The 12,787-nt window shown below is 41.4% G+C and overlaps 1 protein-coding gene across 1 annotated transcript; it reads left to right on the forward strand.

Moving 5' to 3' along the window:
* The first annotated feature begins 1,332 nt into the window (after nt 1-1,332).
* On the forward strand, nt 1,333-12,285 carry LOC131217539 (nucleosome assembly protein 1;2-like). Its single transcript, XM_058212474.1, has 9 exons — nt 1,333-1,362; nt 1,818-1,910; nt 2,061-2,121; nt 2,205-2,294; nt 2,376-2,550; nt 2,679-2,854; nt 7,794-7,838; nt 8,052-8,094; nt 12,165-12,285. Exons 1-9 carry the CDS (start codon nt 1,333-1,335, stop codon nt 12,283-12,285), a joined length of 834 nt encoding a protein of 277 aa, XP_058068457.1.
* The last annotated feature ends 502 nt before the right edge of the window (nt 12,286-12,787 follow it).

The following is a 12,787-nucleotide window of genomic DNA, read 5'->3' on the forward strand; positions in this document are numbered from 1 at the left end:
TCGCTGAATTTCATGTTTCCCCCGTTGAATTTCATGCTTCCCCCATTGAATTTCATGTTTCCCCTGCTGAATTTTATGTTTGCCCCTCTCAATTCCATGTTTGCCTCGCTCAATTTCTATTTTGCCACGCTCAATTCCATGTTTGCCCCGCTTAATTTCATGTTTGCCCCGCTCAATTCCATGTTTGCCCTGCTGAATTTCATGTTTACCCCGTTGAATTTCATACTTGCCCCGCTCAATTTCATGCTTGTCCCGCTCAATTTCATGTTTGCCCCGCTCAAGACCGTGACAACCTGAGTGAACTTGACCCCATCTCAAGTTGGGCCAGTTGATCCAAACCCAAGTTGTAGTGAGGGGTAGGTTGGGTTGGGTTGAGGGCAACTTGAGCCCAACATGACCTTTAGAGGACCCAACATGACCTCAGGCCTTTGGTATCCAAAAAGTTCAATTGCTTTATGGGTTCCTTTTCTCCTCCACTAGACACTTTGGTTATTGAGAACTCTTCCGAATATGGTTTGTTGGAGCCAAAGGGAGAACACTTTGGTTATTGGGATTTATATGTATGATTTACAAGGGCATGCTTGAGTTGAGTATAGGGTTTATGCACGTGTTTTGCTGTCGTTATCGGGAGAATGGTGACCTCTAATCAGCTCTCAGGTGTCCCTTAGACTATCATGATCTTGAATCACATTTTGGGTTCTCATAACATGAGCTTGTGGTTAACATCCTACGATTTACAATTCAGGTTCTATAATCTGATTCATTTATCATGGAGATTGAATTAGTCCTCAATTTGATCTTTGTTTGATAGGCATCCCACAAGATTTGTACAATTTACTTCACTAAAAGAAAGGATGGCATGAGGATCTAATGAGATGGCAGTGGACTGTCGAGCTTCTAAGCCTGTCTTGTTGATGACTGGGATCTGGCCTGGGTCTGCAACAGATTCACATGTTGTTGTCTATTTTCTCTTTGATAGATGCAAATGGTTACACTCACACTATCAGTTTAGATTTTGTTATAGTGTCACAGTTCATTTTTTAGACTGTTGGACATTCATTTTCTATCATATCCTTTATTTATGGAAGAGATCTTAATGTCGATAGGGATCTTACAAGTCAAGGCTTGAAAGGTTATATAACAATCAGATTTTTTCTTCTAAAGTTCGTAGCTGAAAGTTCCATTCTCAGTTGCATTTTGTCAATTGTTTTGCAGTGTAGGTTTGATCATTGCACCATATCATATTGTCATGAGTTTCTAAAGTAGATTTTTTTTTAGTTTGATCTTGTACCACTAGCAAGTGCTTCCCTCGCAAAGGTTCATTTTGCTTACATGCATGATGGCAAAAAAGTTGTTGTAAAGGTAATTTTTTGGTGTTCTTCCATTTGCAAAGTTGACTTAGGGTGCCCTGTGGTTAGTCAAAGGGTACCACGCAACATCAAATAAAGTAGGTTTACAATCTTTCAAGATTTCTCTATTGGTCCAATGGCTTCTATGTTAACATTTGTTCATTCATTTGGCTCATCTTGAGGTCACCATTCCCTTCCAATTTCTACAAATTCTCATAAATATTGAGGCCCCTCTCAGATACTACTAGAAGAATCTAACCAACCTTCTTATGCAAATTGCAATTGATTTTCTGTTTGTTAATTTTAAACTGGAAAGAAAAATTATGAACAAAGGTCCTTTTCTTCCATTAGTTCTATAGGATATTTATTCTTGACTTTGTTAAATCTCTGTTCTAGTTTTTCTGATTTGCATTTATTTTGATGCACTCTTTAAGTAGGCACTTGGTGATGTGGTTTCTCAATTTGTAGAGCCAACATGATGAGCTGGAGGCAAAAATTTTTGAGGAGAGAGCGGCACTTGAAGCTAAGTACCAGAAGATGTATGATCCATTGTATGCAAAGGTATCATTTTTATTTGTTTATTGAAAAGACACTTTCTGAACATAGTTCATTGTTTTTCCATATCGAGTTAATTGTTTTACCTGATACAGTAGCACGTGGGTGATTAACACATTATGTTGGGTTGCACACAGCAAGTATTACTTAGTTTAGGTAGCTTTTTATGTTGCTCTGGGCATTGAGGGAACACCTACAGAGGATAAAGCTACAGAAGGTATTTAACAAACCTTTAGTGCTCCAATTTATTGGAAATACTTTGTTTAGGATGCTTATTGTGTGTTGTTTTTTCAAAGAAAGGAGTACCAAATTTTTGGCTCACTGCAATGAAAACCAATGAAGTGGTTGGTGAGGAGGTAAATGACTCAAAAAATGATGTTTCACCAACTCGTGTTTTCTTTTTCTTTTTCTTTCTCTTTCTTTCTAGTATGGTTCTTATGATTTCCTTATTTCTCATTTCAGATTTCTGAGGCGATGAAGGGGCTCTCAAGTATCTCAAAGATATCAAGTGGTTCAGAATTAATGATCCCAAGGGCTTCAAGCTCAAATTCTTCTTTGATCCTAACCCATACTTCAAGAACACTGTTATAACAAAGACATATCACATGATTGGCGATGATGAACCTATTCTTGAGAAGGCCATAGGGTGCTGTTATTGCTCATAACTTTCCATGACTAAGAAATTTTACTAGTTGGTCTTCTTCTTCGTATTGTATTTAATTTAGTTCAATTTTATTTCTTGCATGATGTGAAATATGGTTGGGGTACTTATAGGATGGAGATTGAATGGTATCTTGGAAAGAGCCTGACACAGAAGGTTCTGAAAAAGAAGCCAAAGAAGGAATCAAAGAATGCCAAGCCCATCACAAAAACTAAACAATGTGATAGTTTCTTCAACTTCTTCAATCCACCACAAGTCCCGGATGATGATGATGATGATGATGATGATGATGATATTGATGAAGTGTCACGCCCCAAACCCGAAAATCGGATTCACAGGAATCCCGATCGCCGAATCCGGTGCCGACAGCCTCCATAGTACCCCATTCTCGGCTCCCAGCGTCCATATGCCAGACTCCGATCCTGGGATCCTACAAGGAGGATCTTTTTATATTTTTTTTTTTGTAAATTTAACTCGTAATAAGCATAACCACAAGATTACCTAATTCACAAAGGCAACATCATCATCACATATCCACTAATAAAATCATTTGAGTACAATGCTGAAAGGAAAATACATAAATCGAAAATCAAGCTCCAGAAGATCGCTGCATGCTCCAAGCTTAACACTGCTGCAACCTAACATCACCTGCACGCATCTATCGTGCATAAGCTTATAGAAAGCTTAGAGGGTGGTATAAGTGTGTGCACAAGGTAAGTGCCAAGTATTTAATACAATGCCATCATCATACAATGCCGAAAATACTAGTAATCCATAAATCGTACATTATCGGAATAAGCAGAAAGATTGACAAAGATCATGAATTATCAAAGTAAGCAGAAATACTGATAAGATCATAAATCATAAGATAACAGAGTAAGCAATATAGAACAGCTATGCAAATAAGGAGTCATAAAAAGCCCAAATATCAGATATAGAGAATGCAATACAATATACATTCCTGATAAGTAAAATGAATAGCGTCAACCATACCATATGCTGCGGAGGTAATGCAACATGCAGTACAAATGGAATGACCATGCTGGAGTGTGAAGTCGGTATGGTAGTATGTAGTATCACAGGCTATGGGGTCCATCACAATGGACTTCTATCCAAACTAATCCCACACTTAATTTGGATAATCAGACCCAATGTGGTAAACTCCTGATCTCAGGTTAGTCGCGCGCCCCAACCGAAATCCTGGCCATTGCGAAGGTACATGTAACAAATAGTTGCGCACCACCAGGCCGAGTGGATAGTGAATGATGAATGAATGAATGAGTATGCAACTCCTACTCACTAAGTCCACATATCAGTACGGTTCATCTCTGGGATCATCACCGGGGTTTAGTACACTCCAAATGGCACTGCCGCTCTCCCAGCCGCACAGTCCAAGTGAGCGTAAGAAACCTCACTATCCGCCTAGCCAATAGTCTGTCAATACCTATCCGGCATGTCGATAGCGGACCCATTCACGAGCTGGTCAAACTCAGCCTAGTATTGCCCCCTACCCTCAGGCAGGTAAGGCCACACCCCCTCCCAACCGACCACGACACAGTGGGAGACGCGGCCTCCTGGTATTCGGCACTCGGGCGCTCATGTATCCACTTGGTCTCGACGTTGGGGCGTCTCCTGACCGCGGAGGTTTAGGGATTTTCACCCAGGGACATCTATAGCGCCCGTATGCTAGAACCAAACATTTTCGGTGTCCCATCTGACCATCCACGATATGTCTGTGGAGGCTACGGCCCTGATATCGATAGGGCACACAATGCAAGATGCATGAGTCATACAATCCAATCACACATCAATCGTGCGCATACCGTGCACTCATGTGAGATGACCTCCGCCTATCAGGGAGTCTCATAACAACCTGCCTAATGACATATACAATGGTCAACCACATCTCATAAAAAACATGCAGATGATGCGTATGGGCATGTATGATGATGCTATGCTGTCATATACTCATAATCGGTATCAATAATCGACCTCGACAATGTGGACATTTAACCAGCATTGCCCCCAAGGAATGGCCCACATAGAGCCAAACACATAATGGGCCCACGGCCTCACACAAAGGCCTAATGCACATCACTTATGGGCCTCATTCATGGGCCTCACATACATCACATCGAGCTTCATACAAGGGCCTTGAATGTATCACAATGGGTCATACCCACGGAGCTCGAACACATTGCAATAGGCCTTGCCCATGGGCCTTGATTACATCATATCAAGTCTTGCCCATGGGCCTTGAATACATCTCAATGGGCTACGACATATGGGCCGAAGATACATCTTAATGGACCACGTCTCATGGGCCTCAGATACATCACATTGGACCACAACCCATGGGCCTCGAATACACAAAAGGTGGGCCGCACTAATGGGCCTCATACACATCAAGTGGGCCGCATCAATGGGCCGCACAAATGGGCCTCATACACATCAAGTGGGCCACACTGATGGGTCTCATACACATCAAGTGGGCCGCATCAATGGGCCGCACAAATGGGCCTCATACACATCAAGTGGGCCGCATCAATGGGCCGCACTAATGGGCCACAAGTGCAATCAAGGTAGGGCCCACCATAATGTTTATTTTCCATCCAATCTGTTCATAAGGTCACATGGACCTGTCATAAGAGGAAAAACAAATTTAATACTAATCTAAAACTTCTGTGACCCCAAAATCGGGTTTCGATGGTAGACATTCAGACCCCCACTGTTTGCAGCGTGGTACACCTGATAGGCAGCGTGGATATAGAATAAATACATCAATGGTGGTTGGATTTCCACTCTGGACGATGGAAATAAAATATATACATCTGGTGGGTCCCATCGTCTTATCCATCTGGATGGTGTGGAAGCAAGTTACATACATCATGCGTGGGCCCTACGGATGGGCGGTACAAATAACTTAAACCCATATATTAGGTGGGTCCTGCAGGGATGGATGGCTCAGATATAACACGTTCATTGCGGTGGGGCCCTACACGAATGGACGGCTCGTGCAACACACCCCATGATCTGGCCATAGGTCAAGCTAATGGCTATCACAGCAGCTATATCTGCTGGTGTGAGATATACCCACCAATATGATTACAGCAGGTGGGTCCAACCATGCAATATAATATATTTCATATTAATAATATTATATATATATATATATATATATCATTTAATGAGACTCCATCTAACGTCCGGGAAGGGGTGGACGGCTGGAGAATATAAAATAAGGTCCACCGTCCATATCTGGATGGTGGACTGCGTGGATGAACACATGCTCCATGGTAGGGCCCACCGTCCTAATCATGGTGGGCCATGAAGAAAATGGATGGACGGTCCGAGTATAATATATAAATCACGGTGGCCCAAGACCACGTCCAGACATATGGACGGTCTGGACACAGCACAAATGCAGACAAGGTGGGCCCCACCTTTTCATGTGCAGCACATGTAAGGTGGGCCCACAGCTGCCAAATGCGTGGATGGTAGGACGGCATGGAGGATATGTACATCGAGGTGGACCTACAGAACCTGCTGCGTCAATCCAGCAGCTGTAGGCTACTGGCCGTTGACAGATGGACAGCCCAGAAGGTATGAGGTGGGTCCATACGTGTGAGACCCACCAGCCTAGGAAGGAGCTGATATTTGTGTTCTCTTCGTCCAGGGGCGCTGGACATCCAGGGACGGATGGCGATGGATGTACATATATCGTGGTGGCCCACACCAACAGATGGACAGTGTGCACTGAACACAACAGATACATTACGTTGGGTCCTGAATCTCGCAAACGTACACAACAGCTCCAGTTGCAAGGTTTCCACTGTCCAGATGGACGGTGGGATGCAACACATGCCTCACGTGGGCCACACTATCCACGTGTGGATAGGGTGAACGAAGTATTCATCAGATGGGCTCCACATGCTGGAGATGGATGCACAGTGTTGGATATAGTACGTACCTCGAGATTAGGGCCACACTTAGCTAATGTCATTCAGCTGAGAGCTGCATGGGACCCACAGAAATTTTTGACGTCAATGCCACAGTAGTTATATGCTGCTGTGTAGCCGTGGGACCCATAGAACTTACTGGTTGCCAGTATAGCAGCTACTGCTGCATGGCGTGGCCTACTGGCCCTCCATCTAGATGGGCGGCTGGGATATAATGCATAAATCAAGGTGGCCCACGGCTGGACAGCACCTATCTCAGGTGGGTACCACCGTCCAGTCCATCTGGACGGTGTAGAATAACATATATATCATGGCGGTCCACACATGTTGGACGGGTGGATCAATATCAAGGTGGGCCACAAAATGGAAAGAGAGAGAGAGAGAGAGAGAGAGAGAGAGAGAGAGAGAGAAACGTGTGCGATGGAGGGCTCCGCCACTATGAGCCCTCCCTCTCATACAAAACATACATCAAGTGGGCCCCACTTGTCCCATACATGAAAGATCAAGATCTATTCAAGAACACCCACCTATGATCTTCTCCTCCTTCTTCTGCCAAAGCATGCTAGAGCTCCAATGGATGGACTTCAACGGTTGAGATGGGCTTAGGATGGTGGGATCGGGTGGTAGGAAGGTGGGCCACACTAGCTCTCTCCCATGGAGCTTGGACGTGGGTTCTCTCATGGGATTGCTTGGAATGAAAATGAGAAATGAGAGAGAGAGAAGTGGTGTAAGGAATATGACATGGGAATGTATGGGTTGCCTTGACTTTTTGGTAAGGATGGGATGGGATAGGTATGGGTATTGTTGACTTGTGGGTGAGAGAGGGATGGGTGCTTGTACTTAGGGTATGAGTTGTACTTGACTTGGGTGGTTGATTGATTGATGGGACACATTGTAGAGATTCCCTCAAAATTCGCAACACGCGGCGTTTCCTTGAACCGAACGCGGGCCCACATCTCCTGGCATGGGTCTCGCCTCGATGCGCAAGATGCGGCATCGGAACCGCGGCGACGGCGCGGTCGCAATGATATAAGTTTCGAGTTGAGCTGACTCTGATATGCAGGACTCAGCTTAGAATCACGCGCAAACATCGGATACAGGTCGAGAGTCGCCGGAATTTGACCGGAAGGGCCGCGGAAGCCTATAGAACGGTACGGTCTAGGATACGGGCCTTACATGAAGAGACAGTAAGTTTAATGTCACCGCATGGAAGAGCAATTTGACTGCTATTCCTTAATTGTTGATCATCTCCTGTGATTTCTTTTTAACAGGTTGAGCAGCTTCAGAATCAAATAGAGCAGGATTATAATGTTGGGTACATGTTCTTTCCATTGAATTATTCATATGTTTCTTGCCTACTTCATTCATTGCAAAATCCTCTTCCTTTCTAACTAATGATGGTGAATGCCTTTTGAATGATCAAAATGTACTTTTAGAGTCGCGGGCCTTTGATCATTTTGGAGGGTGCAGGATCTTCTCATCATTTACTTAGTGGAAACTGATGTCGATGGGTGTTTTTCCTTGTACGGTCAACTATTAGGGATAAAATCATTCCCCATGCAGTTTCATGGTTTTTCCTTATACTATTGCTTTGTTTCTTTTCTTTTTCTTTATAATTTATTTAATTTTGCATTAGGTGTGAAGAAGAAAGTTGATAAAGTAATAGTACTTGTTGGGAAAAGAGAGGAGAAAATGACCGTAGACCTATGCCCCGCTCAATTTCATGTTTGCCACGTTCAATTTCTAGTTTGCCCCGCTCAATTTCATATTTGCCCTACTCAATTTCTAGTTTGCCCCGCTCAATTTCATGTTTGCCCCGCTCAATTTTCTAGTTTGCCCCGCTCAATTTTCAGTTTGCCCCGCTCAATTTTTAGTTTGCCCAGCTCAATTTCATGTTTGCCCCACTCAATTTCTAGTTTGCCTCGCTCAATTCATGTTTGCCCTACTTAATCTCATGTTTTCCCCACTCAATTTTCAGTTTGTCCCGCTCAATTTTTTAGTTTACCCCACTCAATTTCCTGTTTGCCCCACTCAATTTTCATGTTCGCCCCACTCAAAGGAGATCAAAGTTACATGGGCCCCACAGTTATGTATTTATTATATCCACAACGTTCATCCATATTTCGAGATCATTTGGGAGCATTATTTTTTTTTAAAAAAAGAATCATATCCAAAGATCAAACCACACCACAAGGAGTAGCAGGAAAATTGATTTTCACCGTTAAAAATTTTTTAGGGCCCACCATAACATATATTTTGCATCCAATTTATTCATAAGGTCACAAAGACCTGGATGAAGAGGAAAAAATAAATTTCATAATGATCCAAAACTTATATGACCCCTAAAAGGATTTCAATAGTAGACGTTCAATCCTACACTGCCTTTTACAGTGTGGTCTACTTGATAGCTAGCTTTTTTTTTTCTCGTTGTACTTCCCGGTTCATGATTGGTTGAATTCCCCGAGTAATGACCTTAAAATTTGATGTTTGGCTAGTTCAATCGCATTTCAAGTTCATTGAAATTCATGTTAGGGTAGTTCAATTGCATTTCAAGTATGTATTAAGCTAGTTCAATTGTATTTCAAATTCATTGAAATTCATGTTACCCTTGCTAAATTTTCAGTTTTTTTTCTTAAATATATATAAAACAGCTGAATTTCATGTTTGCCCTACTCAATTTCTAATTTGCCCCACTCAATTTCCAGTTTGCCTCGCTCGATTTCATGTTTGCCCTGCTGAATTTCATGTTTGCCTCGCTCATTTTCCAGTTTGCCCCGCTGAATTTCATGTTTGCCCTGTTGAATTTCTAGTTTGCCCCGCTCATTTTTCAGTTCGCCCGCTGAATTTCATGTTTGCCTCGCTCAATTTCCAGTTTGCCCCGTTCAATTTCCAATTTGCCCTGCTCAATTTCTAGTTTGCCCCGCTGAGTAGTAAGCGTAATCGGATTGCGTACTGAGTTAGTTAGTACGCTCCCATCATACTGAGTAAACTCAATTGGGCCCACATTGAATGTATGTAGTATATCCAAATCGTCCATCTGTTTTTCCATCTAATTTAAAGGGTTGAGCCCTAAATTGAAGCATATCAAAAGATCAAGTGGATCATACCATGAGAAACAGTGGGCATAATGATTTCCACCATTGAAACCATATTAGGCCCAACAGTGATGTTTATTTATTATCAAACATGTTCATAAAATAATTCAAACGTTAAGTCCCTGTTAAATTCAAGAGTAACTAATCAAATAATAAGCCTTTCTTGTTGCATGATAATATGGAGGAATGTTACTGAAAATTCAAAATAACTTGAAAGAGTTATGGTGTAATATGCATACTTTGGCATGTCACATCTCAACTTGATAAGTATCATTTTTGCATTGATTAGTGGATATTGTTAATACTTCTCAACTTGATTCGGAATTTTTTAAAATAATTTTGCAATGGAATTGGATGGAATGTGTTGTTTGGAATTGGATTTAGTCCACGATCTAAATCAGTCCTATATGCATGCGTAATTTCATTTTGAAATTACATTGATTCATGAGGTGTAGTGGGTTTTTACTTTACATCGTATCCTACACTATTGCTACTGAAATGATGTCTTGGGTTTGTTGCAATTTTGAAAAGAAATTGAGGGTTTTTTCTCTTTCATAGCAAGTGATAGGTCTTAGGTGGCCATGATTGTTGGCTATGAAAAAGATGGACTTTTCCGGAATCTTAAGAATTGCATTGTGTAATTGCCATATACAATGAAAACCACATGCTTGTATCTGTATCTATATGTGCATATGCATATTTATATATTTCTATAAGTATGTATGTTTGTATATGTGTATGAATTTACAAATGCATCATCATCAACATTATTATCTTAGTCTTCTCCTAAGAATTTAGGTTGGCTTTTAGGAAGTACATGGTAGAGGTTTCTACATGGAGCACTCTTTATAACCAACTCCAACCATATGAACTACCAAAGCAACCAGAGCAACACTCATCACATTGGGCATTTACTAAAGCCAGGCAGATGGAAGTTCGAAACTGAGCCAGACTTCAGATCACATGAGTTATATTATAAAATATATTATATTGTAATTCAAATATTGGTTTGATTGCATTCTCATCACTGCACCATCCTACTCTAGAATAGGATAAGAATCTTGTTGATACTTCCTCCTTTCATAATGTGAGCCTTCTCATGTTGTAGGAAGATGTTGCCCATGAAGCTCAGACGGGCAAAACATTGCCTTTTAAGATTACATTCTCTATGGTGTCCTAATGCTTTGTTTCTCTCTCTCTCTCTCTCTCTCTCTCTCTCTCTCTCTCTCTTTTGCTTTATTTATTTATTTTTGCATCAGGTGTGAAGAAGAAAGTTGATAAAGTAATAGTACTTGTGGGGAAAAGAGAGAAGAAAATGACCGTAGACCTATGGCTACGGATTATAACCGTAGCGATAGATTGTCGATAATATCGACCATATGTCGGTAACATCGAAGATGAATGCCAAATTGTCCAGCAACAAAACTCGAAAAATGGATGAATTTTTGATATTATGGACATATGTTCGATAGTATCAAGCATAAGTCATCGATAATATCGAGATATGATCGATAGTATCGATAACTAATATCGAGTAATGACCATAGACTTATGGTTACGGATTATAACCGTAGTAATAGGTACTGTAGCAGTCTGGAATGAACCGTAACAGGGATTTTTTTTATTTTTTATTTTTTATTTTTTATTTTTAGATTTTTACGGTCAGTGGAATCCTTTAGCTACGGATTTTAACCGTAGCTTTATCCGTAGCTTCGATATATCGAAAGCCTTTCGATATTATCGAAAAAGTCCAGAACCGTCTAGCGAGTTTGCCTGAAAAATCTTGCAACTTTCGATACACTATGGCTACGGATTATAACCGTAGCAATAAACGTAGACTACGCGACCAACAATGCCGCGACGGTCTGTGTTTTTTTTTTTTTTTTTTGCAGTGTTGCTTTTGTGGGTCCCATAATGAGGTTTGTGTTATATCCAAACCGTCCATCTATTTGGTGAGCTTATATTATATCTTGAGAGGAAAAGTAAGATAGATCTAACTCTCAAGTGGACCACACTGTAAAAGGCAGTGGGGAATTGAATGTCTACCAGTGAAACCCTTTTAGGGGTTACAAAAGTTTTGGATCATTATGAAATTTGTTTTTCCTCTACATCCAGGTCTTTGTGATCCTATGAATGAACTTAGATGGGATAATTTCTCACAAACATCACAGTGGGCCCCCCTAAAGGTTTCTAATAGTTGACACTCATTCAAAACTGTTTCCCGTAATGTGGTACACTCGAGATTTGGATATACCTCATTTTTGGTCTCATATCATCAAATGATGTGGAAAAATATATGGATGGCATGGATGAAAAGCATACATCATGGACGGCCCAATGACCACCGACCATCTGCCATTGGCGGGTGGCAGGGGTACCCAATCCGTTTCCGTGAAAGGAGGGGTATTTTCGTCCTCAAATTCGCTGTCCGTACGAGCAGGTCTAAGTTGCAAACCGAAGTTTATATTGTTTCGTAAAACCAGCTGGATAAAAGGTGGGGTCCACAGTGCCAAATTTCTCTTTTCTGTTTGATTCGGAAAAAAAGGCGGAGATTAAATGGCGGCCGTCACCCGTCAGTTATACTTTCGTTCCAAACTTATATCCAGGGCTCTTCAAGGGATTCGCGCAAATCGAGTTTGAGGAGTGAATTCGCAGCACGCATGTGAAAATATCAAAATTTGGTGAGATCCAAACGATTCATCTTGAGAAAAAAATATTGGATATTTCATAATACCAAAATAAAATGGGTCCACTCACCATTACTACCTCACACCTATGATGAAGGTAGACTGTTGGTTTTTGGTTTTTTTCCTAACGGTTCATTTTCTCGATGCCATTTGGTGAGTGGGCCGTCCTTATGTTTCAAGCCAGAGAAACTGCCCATGTTTGTGCGACCCTCCTGTAACCTAATCGGAAAATATGGTGGGCCTGTCACGGAATGAGACATTTCCTGACTTCACCTCAATCAAGTTATCCTAAAGCGACCATTAAAGATCCGTATCTGTTAGTTAGGATCAAAGAGCGGATTCGGTGTTACCGGCTAACACCGTAGTGGGTGTTACCCTTACCGTGTGGGGCCTACCTAGATTTTATTTTTATTTATTTTTATTTTTTATTTTTTTCTTTAAATATGTATCCATTCCGTCCATCCATTTTACCACATTATTT

Source organism: Magnolia sinica, chromosome 10 (genome assembly GCF_029962835.1).
Source record: "Magnolia sinica isolate HGM2019 chromosome 10, MsV1, whole genome shotgun sequence".
In the NCBI taxonomy this organism is placed as follows: domain Eukaryota; kingdom Viridiplantae; phylum Streptophyta; class Magnoliopsida; order Magnoliales; family Magnoliaceae; genus Magnolia; species Magnolia sinica.

What these genes read in the sequence shown, in the direction of transcription:
- LOC131217539 (XM_058212474.1), top strand. Translation starts at nt 1,333, where the DNA reads ATGCATGATGGCAAAAAAGTTGTTGTAAAG. An exon ending in AGAGGATAAAGCTACAGAAG is followed by an intron (nt 2,122 to 2,204) that starts GTATTTAACAAA and finishes TTTCAAAGAAAG; the next exon opens with GAGTACCAAATTTTTGGCTC. An exon ending in ATTCTTGAGAAGGCCATAGG is followed by an intron (nt 2,551 to 2,678) that starts GTGCTGTTATTG and finishes GGGTACTTATAG; the next exon opens with GATGGAGATTGAATGGTATC.